The sequence below is a fragment of the Lichenostomus cassidix genome, chromosome 17 (assembly GCF_008360975.1).
Source record: "Lichenostomus cassidix isolate B80296 chromosome 17, HeHo_3.0, whole genome shotgun sequence".
Lineage (NCBI taxonomy): Eukaryota > Metazoa > Chordata > Aves > Passeriformes > Meliphagidae > Lichenostomus > Lichenostomus cassidix.
Window position 1 is genome coordinate 7,383,649 of NC_139497.1, and position 17,558 is coordinate 7,401,206.

General features: G+C 49.1%; 1 protein-coding gene across 5 annotated transcripts in view; it reads left to right on the forward strand.

Annotated features, from left to right (window-relative positions):
- Positions 1-17,558, forward strand: part of ASTN2 (astrotactin 2) — a 370,770-nt gene that overhangs the window by 179,589 nt on the left and 173,623 nt on the right. For all 5 annotated transcript variants that reach the window (XM_085077209.1, XM_085077207.1, XM_085077208.1 and 2 more), the window contains one exon: positions 9,592-9,759. In XM_085077209.1, the coding sequence (XP_084933335.1) occupies positions 9,592-9,759 (168 nt within the window). The remainder of the gene's footprint in view (positions 1-9,591; positions 9,760-17,558) is intronic.

A 17,558-nucleotide genomic window follows, 5' to 3' on the forward strand; every position in this document is an offset into this window, starting at 1 on the left:
TTAAAGACATCGCAGAGCTGAGCTGGGTTGAGACATTTCAATGATATGCAGGAAAAATGTGGCTGGATGTGCTCGCCAAGGCTCGGCACCTGGAGTCTGATGCTGATGGAGAAGAGAAGAACTGCTCCTCCCTGGAGATCTCCTGTGGGGGTTTAAATCTGCTTTTTACAGGGGGTTGGCATGAGCATCCCTGTGGCACCGAGGTGACAACAGAGCCGACGTGTTTGGCCTGGCAGAGTCTGGGAGCTTTGATCAGTCTTGAAGCAGCTTCTGGCGTGGCACCCGTCGGTGGCACCATGTCTTGCAAGTGTCGCCGTGTGCTGAAATCGTCTGGTTCCTGAAGCTGTTCCCTTTGGTGTTGTACAGGATGATAAGGCAGGCTCTGCGAGGAGGCAGGGATGCTGCATTCACGGGAAATGTTTCCTTGCGAGGGAGCGGTGCCCTCTCATTCCCTTTTCAAATGTGGGATTTCAATAGGCGCCAGGAGCCAAGGAAAATCTGAAAGCGGAGCCGCTACCGGCACCTCTGCAGGAGAAGCCAAACAAAGGCAGAGGCTGAAAGAAATCCCTCTCCTAGACGATGAGAACTCGGCTTTGAAGGAAACTTTAAATAGATGCCAGGCAGTTCTGCTGTGCCAGCAGCCAGAGCCAAGAAAAGGAAGAGGGGGGAAGCCTCCCCAAATGTCTCCAGCCTTGGAGGAGAGCAGCTTTTCCTGCTGCAGCAAGAATGGCATTAGAGAAAGCAGCTCCAGAGCCTGCTGGAGTGGCAGGGTGGGAAAGGGGAGGGGAAGGACTGGGACCAGAAGCCAACTGGCAGCTAAGCTAGGAGGATATATTCCAAGCAGCAGTTCTATAATAACCAGCCTGTCTCTATTGCCCTTATTTCTCCCTCGGTTTGTTTTCTTCCTTTTGTTCATTTGATGGGGTACCCCTGCCTCGCTCCCCGCTGAGCAGTTATTGCCTGGTTTGTACAGCTGCTGTGCCTTCACTTCATGGAGCAGCTGGATCAAGGAGAGCCTGGCAGGAGCTGCTGGGGTTGGCAGAGAGGGTTGGGACCTCCTGCTTCCACAAATAAGTTGGTGCCTCTAAATCCTCTCTTCGAATGCAGTGGTTGGAGCATCCTCTCCTCCCTTCTGCTGCTCCAGGGATTTGCGCTTTGAGGCAGCCCCTGCCCGTGCTGAGCAGAAGGAATTGTTCTGATTTCAGAGGTGGCTCAGATTTATGGAAAGAACCGTAGTGGCTTTTATGAGGATATGGAAATGCAAGGCATTATTTAGAGGACCCTTTAGCCGTGTCAAAGGGGGAAAGAAAGGAAAGAGAGCCCCTCCATCTGGGTAATAAAACCTCTTATGAATATGTGAGCCACTCAGCTCTACATTCAATAGTTGGTTTTTGGTTTTATTTTTTTCTTGTAAGTAATAATTCAAAAAGTAGAGATGGAGCAATGGGAACGGCTTGCAGGGGAAGGCAGGGCTGGAGAAAGATACTCTGGAGGGCTCAGCCTGGAGTATGTCCTTGCTGCACAACAGTATGAAATATAGTATCAATTAAAGCTTCCCAGTTTTACAGCCTGTGAGAGGTTATATACGGTGTGGGTGGATGTTTGTACTTTAGTGGGAGAGGTGGGTGAGATCCTCCAGTGGTGCAGAGGGGGAAGCAAGAGCTGGGTTTAGCAAGGGGCTTGTAGGGCTTTGTTTTATAAGTGGAAATAAAGCAAAGGGCATAAAGCAGGTTTCTGTCAAAGACATCTTGGGGCATTTACAACCTTCTTCCCTCCTCTTCAGAGATGTGTGCCAAGGGAGATGTGGTGATCCTTCTGCGCCTCACTGGGCTGTGGGCTGGATGTACAGAGTGGTGCACAGAGCTTGGTGTGGGCAGGCAGGGTCTCACTGTGGGTTTGGACCTCAAAGTGGGCAGGCAGTGTTCAGCTGTGGGATCAGAGCTTGGTGTGGGATGTCCCCACCCTGCTGAGCCGGCCATGTGTTGTCTCTGTCCCTCCTGCAAGTGAGGATGAACTCTCCCAGGATGAACACTGCCCTGAGAGCAAACCCAGGTTCGCCCTTGCAAAGCCAAGAGAGCAGCAGAAGTGGAATTTCCGCTTGAAACCGTGTTTTGTGTTGGAGCATCTGACAAGATGGCAGAGGTGGAGGGAGCTTCTTTTTTGTTTATTCTTTTAATCTCCATGCATCTGCGTCTGCCTGCCTGAGCGATGCCGTGCTGTCCTTGCCACGCAGCTGATCAGTAATTGTTTCATCTGCAGATTATTTCCTACCTTCCCCCATCCCTCTTTCCTCCAAGACGCTGTGAATTGGATGCTGCTATTAGCAGCCTGTGTTAATTTTCCCTGAAGATTGCTCTGCAGACTGCAATTGTTGGGACTCGCAACAACTTCTCATTTTGGTTTTAATTAAATGTGTTGCTTTAAATTGTTTGTTTTTGACGTTTCCTGCTCAGTCTTCTTCAGCCCGTGGATGTGATCAGGCATTACCTCATGCCCTCAGGGCACTCAGGATGTGCTGCAAGCGTGGCCACACAGAAATGAGCCATGGGAGGTGGGGGCTGGCTGTGTCCCCATCCTGTTTGGCAGCAAGGAGAAGCTGGAGACACTCTCTGATTTACAGGTGAAGCTCCCCAGGTTTGTGTCAGAAGGATGGAGAAGATGTGATCTCAAAGCTGTCTCAGGTCAGACTGGATGGAGCTCTGAGCAGCCTGGGATAGTGGAAGGTGTCCCTGCTCATGGGAGAGCAGTGGAACATGACCTTTAAGGTCTCTTCCAGCCCAAAGGATTCTGCAATTCTATGATCTCTCCAGGCTTTCAGAGGATTCTGCTGCTGCGGTCCCCCACATTCTGTAGCTGCTCCCAGCCCCACAAGTTCCCTTCTGAAATCTGCAGAAGGAATTGACTGGCTTAAAATAAGCCTTTTCTTGCGCTGTTTTCTCCCCTCGGGGTTTTTGCTGTGTGGAGACCTGGGTCAGGGCTTTGACAGAAGCAACACTTTCCTGTTGCACTCGGTGTCACGTCTGGATGCCCCAAACCCTGAGTGTTTCGTGTAAGGTGGCCATGTTTGGGGGCAGCTTTGCAAATTGCATTTTATTTCATCAGCTCGCAATCACCAGGGTCACCTCCGTGCCTGTGTTACAGCTCACTCCTGCTCCCGTGTCTGCTTGCCTGGCAAGAAAATGTGAGCAAATGGCTGCAGCGTTACCAGACATGAACTCTAAATATTAACATCAATTTATGAACTGTATCAGCGTGGATCAAAGGGATTCCAAGGCGGTTTTACGGCGTGAACGCTCTTTGCATGAAGAACTAATAAGATTCTGGAGGCTGAAGTACATCATGTTTTTATCGCGGCTTTGACAGGCTTGTGAACCTGCTCGGCTGCTGGCCGGCTCCCCCAGCCCTGTGCCTGCCACAGGCATTCCCAGCACCTGGGGCAGCTCCATTTGCAAGGGAAGCCAAATGCTTCTTCCTTCTCCTTTGCAGGATTGACTGGAGCAGAGCCAGTGGGATTGGTGTTGGTGTTTGGAGGGTGTCAGCAGGAGCTTGTTCAGAGCTGGGAGGTGTTGCATGCTGACAGAGGCAGGATGTGCCCACCCCGGGGAGAGAGCATCTCCTGGCACCTGCTGAGCTTTACCAACACCTTTTATTATCTTTTTTTTTTTTTGGAGGGATGGCTCATCTCTGACCAGCTAACCTGCTCCCTCCCAGAGATGGAGAGATGCAAACACTGACTTCTGTGTTCATACAACAAGCTTATCATAGCTCCTCTGTGCTTTGTGATGTGATTAGATTCAGGCTGGATTTCCCTGAACCCTTTTCTGATATCTGGAGAGCATCACTGCTAAAGAGCCCCAGGCTGCAGCGTGGGAGTTGGGAGATACAGAGCATTAAGGAGAAGGTTTTTTTTCAGGAGGCTCATTTCTGTCTCAGCCGCTGCTGGCCCAGATGCCTTCTGAGGACAGAGATGTGATCTTACCAAGAACTCCTCAATTATCTTGTCTGATGCTGCCATGGGAGATCTCGTTGCAGCCTGAGCTTGACCACAAGGCAGGAAGGGCAGATTGCTTCTCGTTTGGGTTTGGGAAAAGCTGGCTGAGCCATCACCTGCCTTATAAAGTTAAATAGTTGTGGTGTTTGTCAGAAACTCAGCCCTGGAGAAATCAAGACTGACTGACAAGAAAACCCAAAGAAAGAGTCTGTCAGAATGATCGGGAAAGTGCAATTTAACACTTAAATTGTAACCCTGCTCCTCCCACAGGAAAGGTGGTTCCAGTCTGAGCTGTAATTACACACGGGGTTGTATCACTAATTGACTTATGCTTTGCCAGGGAGGAAAAACTCTGGCAGGATTGGTGGTGTTTTGAAGGGATGAAGGTCTCCAGGTTTGATCATCGTTGGGTTGGTGATGTGAGAGCCCATGGGTACAGTTCATGTGCTGAAAATACACCCTGGGGTCAAGCACTGTGAGATATAAACTGTGTGAACTTTATCTGAGGGAGGACTGAATGAAAAGTGTGTCTGTAGGCTTGTGGTGTTTTCAAATCTTTTTATCATAACTTTCTGGTTAAGCATTTTCCCTTGTTCCAAGAGAGAAATAACTGGGGGAAAAACAAAGTGGCTTGGCTTGGATTTTAACCTGGTGTGATGCTATCCCTGGATTCAAACTAGACTATAGAACTTAGAGTTTGACTGAAAACCATTTAAATTATTCCCAAATCACCTGGTTTTGTGCTGAGCAGGGATGGTAAAGCTGAGCACTGTGTTAGTCTGTGGGTGCAATCCTGCCCCAAGCCCCATTTCCTTGCTTAGGTCAGTGCATGTGTGTCCTGGGCATCCAAAGTCTGTCTGATTCTTCAGAATTTTCTGGGAGAAATTTAGGAAGCAGAAGTTTTCATGCCCTGGAAGCAGGACAGGAGAGGGAGAGCTGATCAAGGGGAAGAGCTGATAGGGGAGGAGTTGTCTCTTTGGGCAATGTCCTTTCAAGTTTATCAAGGATAAGAAAGGGTCTCTAAAGAAATCAAATAGGGTTATTCTTTGTGCCTATAGAATGAAGCAAGAGGGATCATCTTTCCTCTAGTAATCATAAAAAATATCTGTAACAGGATTAGAATTGTATGATAGTATAGGGATGGATACATTAATAGCAACCTATAGTATGACCTCCCATTGCTTCCCAACACAAAATACTAATTTTAGATGAAAAGGAATTTTGTTGGCCAAGAAACACTGAATGGACCAAAGATGACAAAGAGCGCAGAGGGAGGAAGAAATAGATGTTCTTCAAAAAAAAATTATGTTTTGATCTTTTCCCTTGAAAAGAAAGAGAATGGAAAAGCCAAACCCTTTTGGCTGCCTTTTGGGTGCTTTGTTCTTTTCCCTTGTTAGATATCTCTTCTGAGCTGTTTTATCCTGTTGTGTTCTTGAAAAATGATTTTTGAAATGTCAAAACTTCAAGCCTCTTTTGTCAGGGCTTAAGCAATCCACTGAACTTTGAAGGAGACCCCAGCATGAGAGACATGAACTTCTGATGCTGCCTTAACTCATCTGGCTTTGATCAGCGCTGGGGAAGGAACAGGGGGAGTGGAAAACACACACACAGAGAAACCCAAACAAATCAATCCCCTGAGGGGCTGCTGGACCTCGTGGTGCTGGGAGGGAGTTGTAGCTGTGTCCTGGTGTTCTCCACGCTGCTCCATGGCATTGCCTGGCTTGTAAAGCCAACAGCATTTGAGAGACATGTCCTGCAATGGGAGGTGATTGTGGGTAGGGAGTTGTTGTTTAGTTGTGTTTTTTCTCTTTGGTTGATGATTGCTTTACCATGAGACCTAAATGTCTGTGTTGAAGGGGGATTTCAGCAAACTTTTGAGGGGGAAGCTCAAAAATTGTGTCTAGGAGGACACCTGGGAGGTTGGCAGTGGAGGACAGCAGGGTGGACAGTCCCTCCAGGTGTCTTCAGAGAGTGTCTGTGCTGGGATCTGCTCTGGGAACTGCAGGTAGCAGCTGAAGGTGTGCTTCAAAGTGGGTGTGGGGGTGATTTTGTAGGGTCTGAGGTCCTCGAGGAAGGTTTTAGGAGGGTGGTTTGCAGTGGGTTTTACCCCCCTGAACTCCCCCATCACTCCCCTTCCCTCCATCGAGAGGTACATGTTAGGGAAAACAAACCCAGCTGATGTTCCCAGCAAGCTGAAGGTGTTTGAAACAGCTCTTGCTTAGAAAATGTTTGTTCTCGGTAGTTTCTGAAAGGATTTGTTCCTCGACCTGCCCTTTCAGAGCTTTTCAAGGTGGTTTTGATACGTGCGCGATGGAGACTCTTGAAAACTGTTTTGTGCCTGTGGATTCTTTGAAAGTGAAGAGAAGAAATTTGTGAAAAGGCTTTGAAATCATCACAATTTTAGCTTTCAAAATATTTGTAGAATGCCTTTTCCTGTTGTTTATTTCCCAGGTAAGCTATAAAGGGACCGAGATTGTGGTGTTTGTTTGATTGTGTTTTCAGTGGGAGCGAAGGTGATGAGAGTGTCTGTGAACATCTCTCAAAATCTTACCACACACTCAGCTGCAGAGATGAGAGAAGTTCCCTTGCTGGAAGTTGTCTCCTCCCTCCTCTGAGGAAGGGAGGAAGGAAATGGAAGAAAAGAAAGGGAAGAAAGAAGAAAAGGAAAGGAAAGGAAAGGAAAGGAAAGGAAAGGAAAGGAAAGGAAAGGAAAGGAAAGGAAAGGAAAGGAAAGGAAAGGAAAGGAAAGGAAAGGAAAGGAAAGGAAAGGAAAGGAAAGGAAAGGAAAGGGAAAAGGAAAAGGAAAAGGAAAAGGAAAAGGAAAAGGAAAAGGAAAAGGAAAGGAAGGAAACTAAAACCTTTAATTTCCCCAGGTTTGGGGTTTTTTCAGTCTGACATAGGAAAACCTCCATTTTACACTGAGCCTGAATTCAGGAATTTTGGATTCAAACGTTTTCACTTCTGCTTTTCAAACACACCAACCCCCTGGAAAACTTGCTAATGAGGATGATTTATCCATCAGATTTACTAAAATCAAATTAAGTAATTAATCTTTAAAATACCTGGAGCTGGGGAAGGGGCTGGAGCACAAGTCTGATGAGGAGCAGCTGAGGGAGCTGGAGAAAAGGAAGCTCAGGGAGACCTTTTCACTCTCTAGAACTCCCTGACAGGAGGGTGGAACCAGGTGGGGTTTGGCCTCTCCTCCCAAATAAGAAGAAATAGGAGAGGAGGAAATGGCCTCAAGTTCCACCAGGGGAGGTTTAGGTCAGATATAAAGAAAAATTTCTTCACAGAAAGGGTTGTCCAGCCCTGGCACAGATGGAGTGGATTTAAAAGGCATGTGGATGTGGCACATGAGGACATGGTCTGGTCATCTTGGCCATCTTGGGAGAACAGTTGGATTTGTTGGTCTGAGAGGTTTTTTCCGACCTAGATTATTTTATACTCCAGAGGTCACCCCTTTATCACCCATCTGACCATGGGCTCTTCCCCTGGGTGCATCAGCTCCTGGGCCAAGATGCTCTGCCAGCTCCAGCCACATTCATCTTTCTGAATTCCAATAATGTGTCTGGTTTGTGTCAGCTTTGCTTCTGTGACTTCCAGGCTGTATTTTAACCAGAAGTGGGGTTCATTAAGTAGGGATTTAATCGAGAGCTGCTGGTTTCACTCTTCAGTCCTTGGGTGCAGAGGGAGTTGTCTGTAGCCGAGTCTCAAAACAACTTTACGTGCTTCCCAAGCCTTGCTCTTTATTAGGGAGCTGGGAAAATCAGGAGGAAAACAAAATTGACAGGTTACTACATAGACACCTACATGTAAATAGTAAACACTCCCAAAGGGTTCTTGGTGCATTTCTGTTTGGTAAAAGAAACCAGCAACTGTTGTTATTGTTGTTTAAAGCTATCTTTAAAAATTCATCAAAAAGAGTAATTAGAGATAAAACCACATGGCTCTAAGAAACTTCTTTGTTTTTGCTCTTTCCAGTGGTGCTGGAGGGTTTACCCAGTGATTTAGTGCTGCCACGTGTCTGATTGAGATGTATCCTGCAGCCTTGGTGGGGCAGCTCCTGCCTTGCTGTGTCTCCAGAGCTGCTGGAGCCTGAGTCTAATCCTCATTTGCTTGAGCAGTCAGTGCCTTGGCAGCCTCCGTTGGCTTTGAGTGCAGAGATGCTCCTCTGAATATGTTTATGGTATACAAACACTCTGAGTGTCAAAGACTTGCGTTTATGTAAAATTAGGGCTTGGGTTTGGATGGTGCTGAGTTCTTGAGATGCCTGAAAATGAGGTCACTCAATGGGACGCTTGACTTGAGGCTTTGCTGGTTTTATCCTTTGCATGGATAATGTGCTGCAGGGTGAGGGTGAGGAGGGCTGCCTCTTGCTCAGCATCAGGGATCTTCCTCAAAAGGAAATCAGAGTTTGTCTTCAGGCAGGTTCATGTGGGGTTGCTGCTGCTGGAGGTTTATTGTCTTGCTGTTTTAATCTCTTGGATTTCATCAAAGTAAGTTGGTGCTTAAAAAAATGATGTCCCAGTCCTTTACTAAAGGTCATAAGCCTTAAAGTTTCATGGCTATAGACCCTGGATTTATAGATTTGCTATGCTTGGGTGTAATCTCTGAGAAGAATTCCAATCTGCAGACAGTGGTTGCAAATTTTGCCCATGTTGCAAGTCCTCACCCTAAGTGGAAAGGTGGCTGTGGGTTCCTGGGCTTACCTGGCAGTTCCCTCTGCCCACCCTGCTCCTTGCAGGTTTCTTCTCCCCTCTTTTTAGAGGCTTTTACCCTGGTAAGTTTTGCAAAACACCACTTAAAGGCAGAGGTTTTTTGGCTCCCCTCTGATCTGTGCAGCACTGTTATGGAGGCAGTCTTATAATCAATGTAATTGAAGATCAGAGTTAATGAGGACCTCTGCGCCTGCAAAATCCCCCAAGCGATGCTGGGCCTCAGATGTTAGATAAGGAAATGATTGGGCTGAACTGAAAATCTATTTGGCTAATTAGATGATGCATATTCCCAGATGCCAGTGGGGAAAAATACATTTCGCAAAATAAAGAAGCATAAGATTTTGTAAGAAAATATTTTTGGCAGGAATTCTAACTCGCAGGAGGGAGAGGGTGGGGGAATGTCTGGTATTAGACAACCCAAACAATAAGTTGTGTGTTGGGCCAATTCACTCACCTTCAGCTGAAGAGGTGAAGTGGGAACAGCCTGTGCTGCCACTGCCCATGCATGCCCTGAGCTCCAGGTGCCTCCTGGACACCTCCATGAGCTGGGGCAGTGATGCTCTGATTACAGACCAGAATAATTGCACTGGTACATGTTTCTGCAGAGACCTGGGAATCAAATCCTAGGAGTGTAAAGACAGGGAGGTGTCTGGGCAGAGGAGCTGGTGGACCATTTGCTGGGACACATTCCTCTGGAGAGAAATGATCCAGTGAAGTTCTTGGTGTCCAGGTGTTGGTGAACTCATTATTATTTTGCAGATATTGTCATCACAACAGCTCCTGAAGAGTGCAGTGTTCTGATATTGGTCCAAAATGCACGTTTGGGGTTTTTCTTTTCAATTTCCACACTCACCTAACACACTTTTTCCCCACTCCCCCCAGGCAGCAGCTTCGTTGTGAGCGAGGGGAGCTACTTGGACATCTCTGACTGGCTTAACCCAGCCAAGCTGTCCCTGTACTATCAGATCAATGCCACATCCCCCTGGGTGAGAGACCTCTGTGGACAGAGGACCACTGACGCCTGTGAGCAGCTGTGTGACCAAGACACAGGTAAGGGAGGCTGGGGGAGAGTGGGAACCTTGGAAAGCTTGGAGATGTGATGAAGAAAGTTTGTCACTGGATATTTTGATGCCCTCTTGGCTCACCTCTGCTCTAGCCTGGTGGTAGGCATGGGGGACTGAGAGGTACAAGCAGGGCTACACAGTGGTGACCCCCATCAGCAAATTGTAAAGAAGATGAGCACAAGATGGGGATTTGAAAGGGTGAATCTAGCAGTTCTTTGGTGTGGCAGCTGCAGGTACGTGGAGTCTATCTGCTTCTAAGTTGAGCTATTTTGCTATTTCCAGTCTGGAAAACATACTTGTGTTTAACCCATCTCCATCCCTTTTCTTTTCTGGCCATTCCACTGCAGAGCACCACAATTCCCACTAGTGCTCCTGCCTGGTGGTCACCTAGGTTGGATCTGTCCTCCAGCCCTTCCAGTTATGAACACTGCCATCCTTCCTCATCTCTAAATGAGTGTTCTGCTGAGCGTGTTGTGGTTGAGTGTAAGAGAGAACAGCCAGCCCTGCTGGGACTCATGTGTGAGGCTGGGCAAAGGGGAAATATCACCTTCCCTTCTGTACTTACTGGGTGACACGTGGGGGTCCTGGAGTCTGCAGTGAGCTGAGAACACAGAAAACAGCAAACAGGCAACTGGTGAATTAGGGCAGGGGGGTCTGTGTGGGTGGGAGATGCGAATGAGACTCCAGCCAACAGCTGGCCCTCAGGAGGGGACATTTCCTCAGCTGATGTGGGTGACAGGACCTTGCATAGGAAGGTGGCTTGGGGGCTGTGCTGGGATTTTGTGCTGGGGTGTGCTGTGACTCTCAGTCGCTCACCAGCCTCGGGTGGGATGCCTTCCTGGTGCTGTGGAGACAAGTGTCCCTGGTGGTCCTGGCCTGCTGAGCATCTGAAGAGCACCCAAACCCTGTGTCCTGGCAGAGGTGCCATCCCAGGTTGGTCCTGGCTCTCCATGTGAGCTGCTTCCCTCTCAGCAGTGAGCTGCTTCTCCTCATGTGTGTGTATGAGATTCATGGCTGCAGGTAAGGATGTTGGTGTCTGGCTCTGCCAGAGGGTTTAAAGGTTGCCTCACTGCAGAGAAGGCTTCTCCTAAGCCTCCCAAAGCCCCCAACTGTCGTTCATACACGGATTAGAATAAGAAATCCTTCAGAGTCATGAACACCCCATGGGATGGTGGGGGTGACCCTGTTCTCATCCCTCCCCGCTCAGCTGAGATGCAAATACTGAACTTGGTCTTACAAACTCATTTTCCTGGTCAAGACAATCTTCTCTTCTTAGTGTTCCTGTTCCTCAAGGCTTGTCTGCACGGAGGCACTGGCAGGCATGGCTGCAGCAGAACGGTGATGCTGGATGAATTCCCTGTGTAGACAGCCCTGGGCATCACCTGAAGTCCCAAGGAGGGCTGGGAGGTGACAACAGCCATGCTGACAGATGGAGATGGTACAGGAGGAGGCTCTTCTCATCCAGATGTCGCACAGCAGAAGGATTTTTGTTTCAGGCACTGGCAAAACACAGCCACGTCAGCGGGAAAGGGAAGATGCATTCAGCTTTCCCCTGGCTCAGAGGAGGAGAGAAACAACTCTGCCTCCAGCAGAAACCACAGGGAGACCGGATGGAGCCAGACCACAACCTCCCTGCTGGAAGAGCCCCGTGGCTCCCCTGGCCAGCCCCATCCTTGGCAGCAAGCAGGGCCGGTTGGATCCTGGCATGGCCTCTGCTGTGAGGAGCAGCTGCTCTCCCATGCCAGCCCAGCTGCCACTCCCGCTGCGTCCCCAGCTCCCAGAGCAGCTTGTCGCTCTTGCTGGACGCCCCACGCTTGAGCAGGATGTGTCAGATCTTGTTTGCAGGGAAGGCAGCGATGCTCGTTATCCCGGGAGTTGCTCTTCCCTGGCACTGGGCTGGAGCTGAACCTCGGCAGCTGCTCTGCAACTCCCAGCCCTGGTGCTCTCATCCCTGCTTGCCTGTGGTGAGGGCAGAGCAGCCTGCATCTCAGCCTTCAGTCCCTTACCTGAAATCTGTCTGTGGGCTTCTTCCCCCTCTCTCCAGCCTGGGAGTGTGCACGTGGATAAAACAATTTTTCTCGTGTCTCTACCAGTTGGGTGCACATGGATTGAGCAGGACTGGTTGATGGGGCTGCTGATCTTCATAGCTTAAATCTAAGACTCCCTGAAGAGGTTCAAACTTCACAAGAACTGTAATTAGGCCTTTGGAAGTACCTTCTTGACCCTCTATTCCAGGACATTGCCCCAGGCACCACATCTGCTCATCACCACTGACCAGCCATGGTCATATAACCCTATGATACACTGCATGTACTTCTAGATTTATATTTATTAATGCCATTCTATTTTTAAGGGTGATTTATTTTTATCACCGTGAGAGAGGAAGGCCTGTGGTTTTACTGCAGGACATAAATCCTGTCTGGATTTCAACCTTTTCGGGTCAGGGATTTTATCCTCCCTGTGAGCATCTCAAGTGCTGGGTGCCAGGGATTCCCCTGTCCTCTGCCTTCTCAGGCTGGGCAGAGCATCCATGAGGACGATGGACTGAAGTTTGTCCTCTCTGGAGGTTGAAAGCCTGCAAAGTTGTCCCTGTGAAGAGCAGCAGAGCCAGCATGGAGGTCCTGCAGTGCATTCATGGCTAATGTGACTTCAGCCTTACCCTTGGAGCCGCTCTCCATGGCAGTGCAAATCCATCTTGGTCCCAAAGCTTCCTTGCTCCAAGATGTAGACAGACCTCTGTGGGCAGGATGTGTCCTTGGTGGCACCTGGCACACTTTTGGACAGAGAGCCCCAGAGTCACATGTGCTCTGTATGGTGAGACTTGAACTCTTACTTTTCTCAGCACTGAACACTTCTTTGGGTTGGAGTTTTGGATGGGATTTGTCTGTACGATATATTGACTTGTGACTCCAGACACCGAGTACTCCTTCAGTGTGAAGAATAATTCCCAGTGAAAACAGAGGCTCTGAAACACTAGGAAATGCCAAAATCCACTTTGTTGCCTGACCTTAATTTGCCTTCCCTTGCGTCTCTGTCGTGTGACTCACTCTTTAATTAAATGATTGCTGCCCCCCTGACAAATTTGAAACCTGTGTTGCAAAGCCCCAGCTCATCAAAGCCTTTCAGAGGGAGCACTGACATCTGCACACGAGCAAAATGTCATCTCCCTCATCCCTTCTGCCTTGGAAACGGCCAAGCTGGTCGGTCTGACTGCAAATCCAGGAACAAATGGATGCTGCTGGGGGCTCCTCCCTGCAGAGGTGACACGGTGACCATGCCCAGCTGCCACGCCGGATGGGACAGTCACCTCTCTGGGGCAGGATGTTCTCCTTGGCTGGAGATGTTCAGCCAAAACACCCCATCCTCTTGGCAGTGCTGCCTGTGCTGCTTGAGCCGAGAAGAGGGAAGGTTTGCTGTCTTGTGGGACTTGCTGTCAGCTCTCCTCGCTCTCCATATTTTGAAGAGATGTGGGGAGCGCTGCCGGTGACGCTGCTCGTGCCACGCACTGGGATACTCTTGGGTAAAATCCAGGAGTGCTTGCTGCCTCGCTGGCCTCCCTTCCCAGCCTTGATGAGAGCATCCCTTTCCAGCAGCATATGCAAATCCTGATTTGTGAGCACAATTACCTGCTTTGTATGCACAAAACTGATTCACTTGCACATTCTGTGGGCATTGCTGAAGAGACCTGCTGGAGAATCAGTCCCTCAGGGCCAAATGCTGGAAGAAACAGCCTCTGATTTTGTGCTGTCAGGCTTGCCGGAGCAGTGGCATAAATGAGATGGATAGCTACCTTGATTAGCAGGTGCAAATGTGTGGAAATTTTTTTTTCCTCCATCTATAAATCAGTTTCTTCATCAAAATTCTCTCATTGCATCCACAATTGGTGCCCCCCCCCAAAGCAGTAGGCACGAGCTTGAAAGAACCAGATGAAATGTAGTAGCAAAGGTTCTATTCTGGAAATTGGCAGGAGGAGATTAAAAAAAAAAAAAAGGGTTTCCATCATCGTCCAAATGGGCCAGTTTGTCACCAGAGCCACAGATGGTGCTGCTGTCTGGGTAGGACAGGGGTGTGTTGTGGGCAGGAGGCAGATGAAAGTCGTTTTTACACAGAGCTATTTTTTTAAAGGCAACCTGTTAAGGGGATTTGGAGGTTGCAGAGCCGAGCATGTAAATCAGGAAATGACCAGCCTTGGCAAGGGTGTATTTGTGTTTATGAAAACAGCCATGCCTTCCTATAGTTCAGTTTAATATCATGCAGGTTCTGTGCACATCAAGTAATATTTGTTTGTTCTTGTGCACTTCTGCTATTTTCGCTGCTGGAGGATCCCGGTGCCTTTATTGACTTAGACTTTTATAGGATGAGGTTCTGTCTCTCTAAGGTATGGAGTTTAATAACTTGGTCAAAACCCATGTAATATCCCATTCCTTTTCCTGTGGCGGCACAGCTTGCCTCGTGCACCAAGCAGGGCAGGAGGCAGTTAACTCCCAAGCTAATTTAGCTCCAGGCTGAAGTGTTATACATAAACAGCAATCAAAACTCGTGCCTGTAAGGGGCCAAGTTAAGGTTATCTGTGCTGTCTTTGCACTCTCATTTTCTGCCATTAGAGTGTTTAATCCTGCAGCTGCTAATGTTCTTGTAATGGCATTTCTGTGCTTGTCTAAAGAGCACAGGGAGGAGGGAAGAGGGATGGATTTTGCTGTATGGAGCTACTCCTGAACCGATCCCCCTGACTGGGCCAATCCCACCAGGGCTTCTCACCCCACCATGGCCAGCTCTGGGTCAGTGCCCAGCCCAGGAGGTGACAGCCATGGCACACAGGCCACCCTTGGGACCTCTCCCTACTTCCTTGCATCAGCTCATGTGTTCCTTGGAGGTGCAGTACAGGAGCTGATGAGAATGTACAGGAGATGATAATGAGAATTAAATCTGTGCAGAGCTTAAACTCAGGCACAATCCTTGGAGGTTAAGCTTGCACTTAAGTGCTGTGATGGATGAGGGTGAGGAGGGTGTCTTGCAGCAGTGGGAGAGGAAGGATAACTGTCAAATTGAGTCCAGGTTTTCCCTCCATGCTCCGGGCCAGGTCAGCTGGGCAGGAGGCACTTTTTTTGGTCTTGTTCCTCAAGTGCTGAACTGCTTCTAGGGAAGTTGCATTTCTCATCAGGATGAAGCAGAGGCTCAGGTTTGGAAAGTGCTATCCCTGAAGAGCAGGAACAGCAGGCGCTAGGGGTAGAAGAGGAGCTTTTCAGAGAGCTTTACTGGGAGGTTGGGAATGTGGTGCTGCAGCTTTGTGACTCAGGGGCACTGAGGATGCTCTACTGGTGTGTTCCCTGCAGGGTATGTGTGTTCAGGAGAAGAGGGGACACAAAAAACTGTGGCTGGACTCTGTGGACTCTGTATCCCTTTGGGTGGGAGAGGCAGCCCTGAAACAGGAGTGTTTGTGCAATGCTCACGAAGGTGGAAAGGTTTTTATATATACGGGTGTTCATAGCCCCACAGCCTTTGGGAGCAGGCTGCCCTCTGGGGTCTGGATGTGTCCCCAGGATGTCCCTGTGCAGCTGGGATACAACCCAGGCACAGCAGGGCATCTCTCCAGGACAAGGGTGAGTGCCAGCATTGGAGGTGCTGCCATGGAGGAGTGAATCACAGACACCAGCAGTGCCAAGAGAAGGCTGACGACCAACAGCTTTGCTCCACCACTGCCAAAGCTCCTCCAGCTCCTTAAATAAAAGTGCCAGTGACAGCACAGAGCAGCTTCCCTGGGAGCACAGGGACTCTGGGAGCCTCCATGCTGTGCACTGGGCGGGTGGATTAGGGGGATTCTTGCAGCATTATCACCACGGATCGGCTCTCTCCATAATGAGACTAACGGGATTATCCTGGCATGGTGGTGGTTCATCCCACAGCCCTGCTCTGCTGCGCCCAGGCACAGAGTGGGGATGGGCAGGGAGGGTGTGGGTGCAGTGTGAAACCCCCATTCTCCATTCCAGCAGAAGCAGCAGCACAGTATGGAGAGGATAATGAAGGAATAGCTCAGCAACTTCCAGCTTTTCTATAAAAAAAGAGAGCTAAAGCCTCCCCGTGTTTAATAACACTCTGGAAATAGAGTGCTGGACCTCCAGAGCTGAGCACTGAGACCTGCCCTCATTTATACTGAGTGAGCAATGATCCTTCCTTTGGCTGTAACAGCTGAAAAATTGCCATGGATTATCCAACCTGGCTTGTGCCTTCTGAACCCGAAGGCAGAGGAAGGACCTGCATGGCCCTGCAGGACAGGGTGTGGGGTGATGGCTATGGGAGCAGGCTTCTTGTCCCAGGGGTTGGTAGATTCTGATTCATTTGTGCTCCTGCAGCAGCTGAACGCTGCACAGAGGAGAGTGTAGGACCTGTGGAAATTGCATCCAGCTCCAGGTGCAGTTATTTGTCAAACTTGGTTACTTTGGTTGACTTTGGCTTCGAGCTCAGCTTGAATCCTAACTTAGCTGCAGCAGGGTTGAGTGGATAACTGTGCCCATCTCGGATGTAGTTGCTTTGAACAAGGACACTTTTGTTTGGCCTTTTGATGGTTTGATTTATTTTGGCATCATGTTAAAAAACACACCTCAAAGAGGGCTTGGAGTTATGGGGACCCCTGTTCCCACCACTCCAGGCACTTTATGAGGTGTTTCTCATTCCATAGAGGTAGGCCAGGCTCAGCATCCTCCCTGGCTAAGCATCCTGCCTGGGAAGGATGGGGACAGACTGAAAATAACAGAGTAGTTCGAGGGGCCAAAGAAGGAATGTGGATGCTGTTGGGGAGAGGGCAAAAGGTCTTGAAAACCTGTCAGAGCACAGCAGGTTCTGATGAGGTTTTTGGAAGCCCCACTATTTATCTGTTGGTGGTTCTAGATAGAGGAATAGACCCTAAACCATCTGTCCTGAGTTGATGGAGTCCTCACTCTTCCAGCAGACTGCAGCACTCAGCTGACCCCATGCTAGGAGCCTTCCTAGCCAATTTCCAAAATCCTGCCAAGGGGGTATGGATCACTCGGGGAGACCTGTGGAAAGCTGATCCCCACTCTACCCTGCCCTGGCTCTCCTCCTCCCCAGCTGGTGCCACCACTTGCCCTCTCACTTACTGAAATAAACCTCCCAATAAACCTCCCAATAAAGCCTTGAGCACCAGCTGTAGCTGCTGAAACTCCGGGATTGGAGTCGATAAAATCAATATTTCTGCAGGTTGATAGAGTTCCTCCTTCCGACGCCAAAGTGACAGAGCAGTAAACAAGCCAGCAGACAAAATAAACCCTCCTACACCATGGGAAGGGTGTTCACCACCCAGCACCCCCAGCCATCCATACAGGGGGAGGCCTTTGGGCCATGGGATGCCATCTGTAGGTGTTTTTCCCTTACTTGCTCTAATTTCTGTGGCAGGAGCCGAGCACAAGCCGGTGCCCCAAGACTCCCAGCTCTGCTTCGCAAGCACTTTGAGATGTCTCTCATTTGCAGAGCATATATTTGTTATGTAATAAGCGCCAGGAATTAATGATCCACAGCACGGCTGGGGAAACTTGCGTACTAAGCACCCAAGGAAAAAATAACTTTTCTTTTTTTAAAATCACTGATGGAGCCATTAGGACCTGTGTTTTCTTGCACCGAGACCGCCCCAGCCCCCAGGCAAGGCAGAGCCCGAGCAGGGCCGAGCGCTGCCATCTCTCTCCCAACTCTTTCCCTTTGGAGCAGCAATGTTCCTGCCGCTCCTGTTATGAATCATGAGGTTAGCAGCTTTTGACAGATCATAAATCAGTG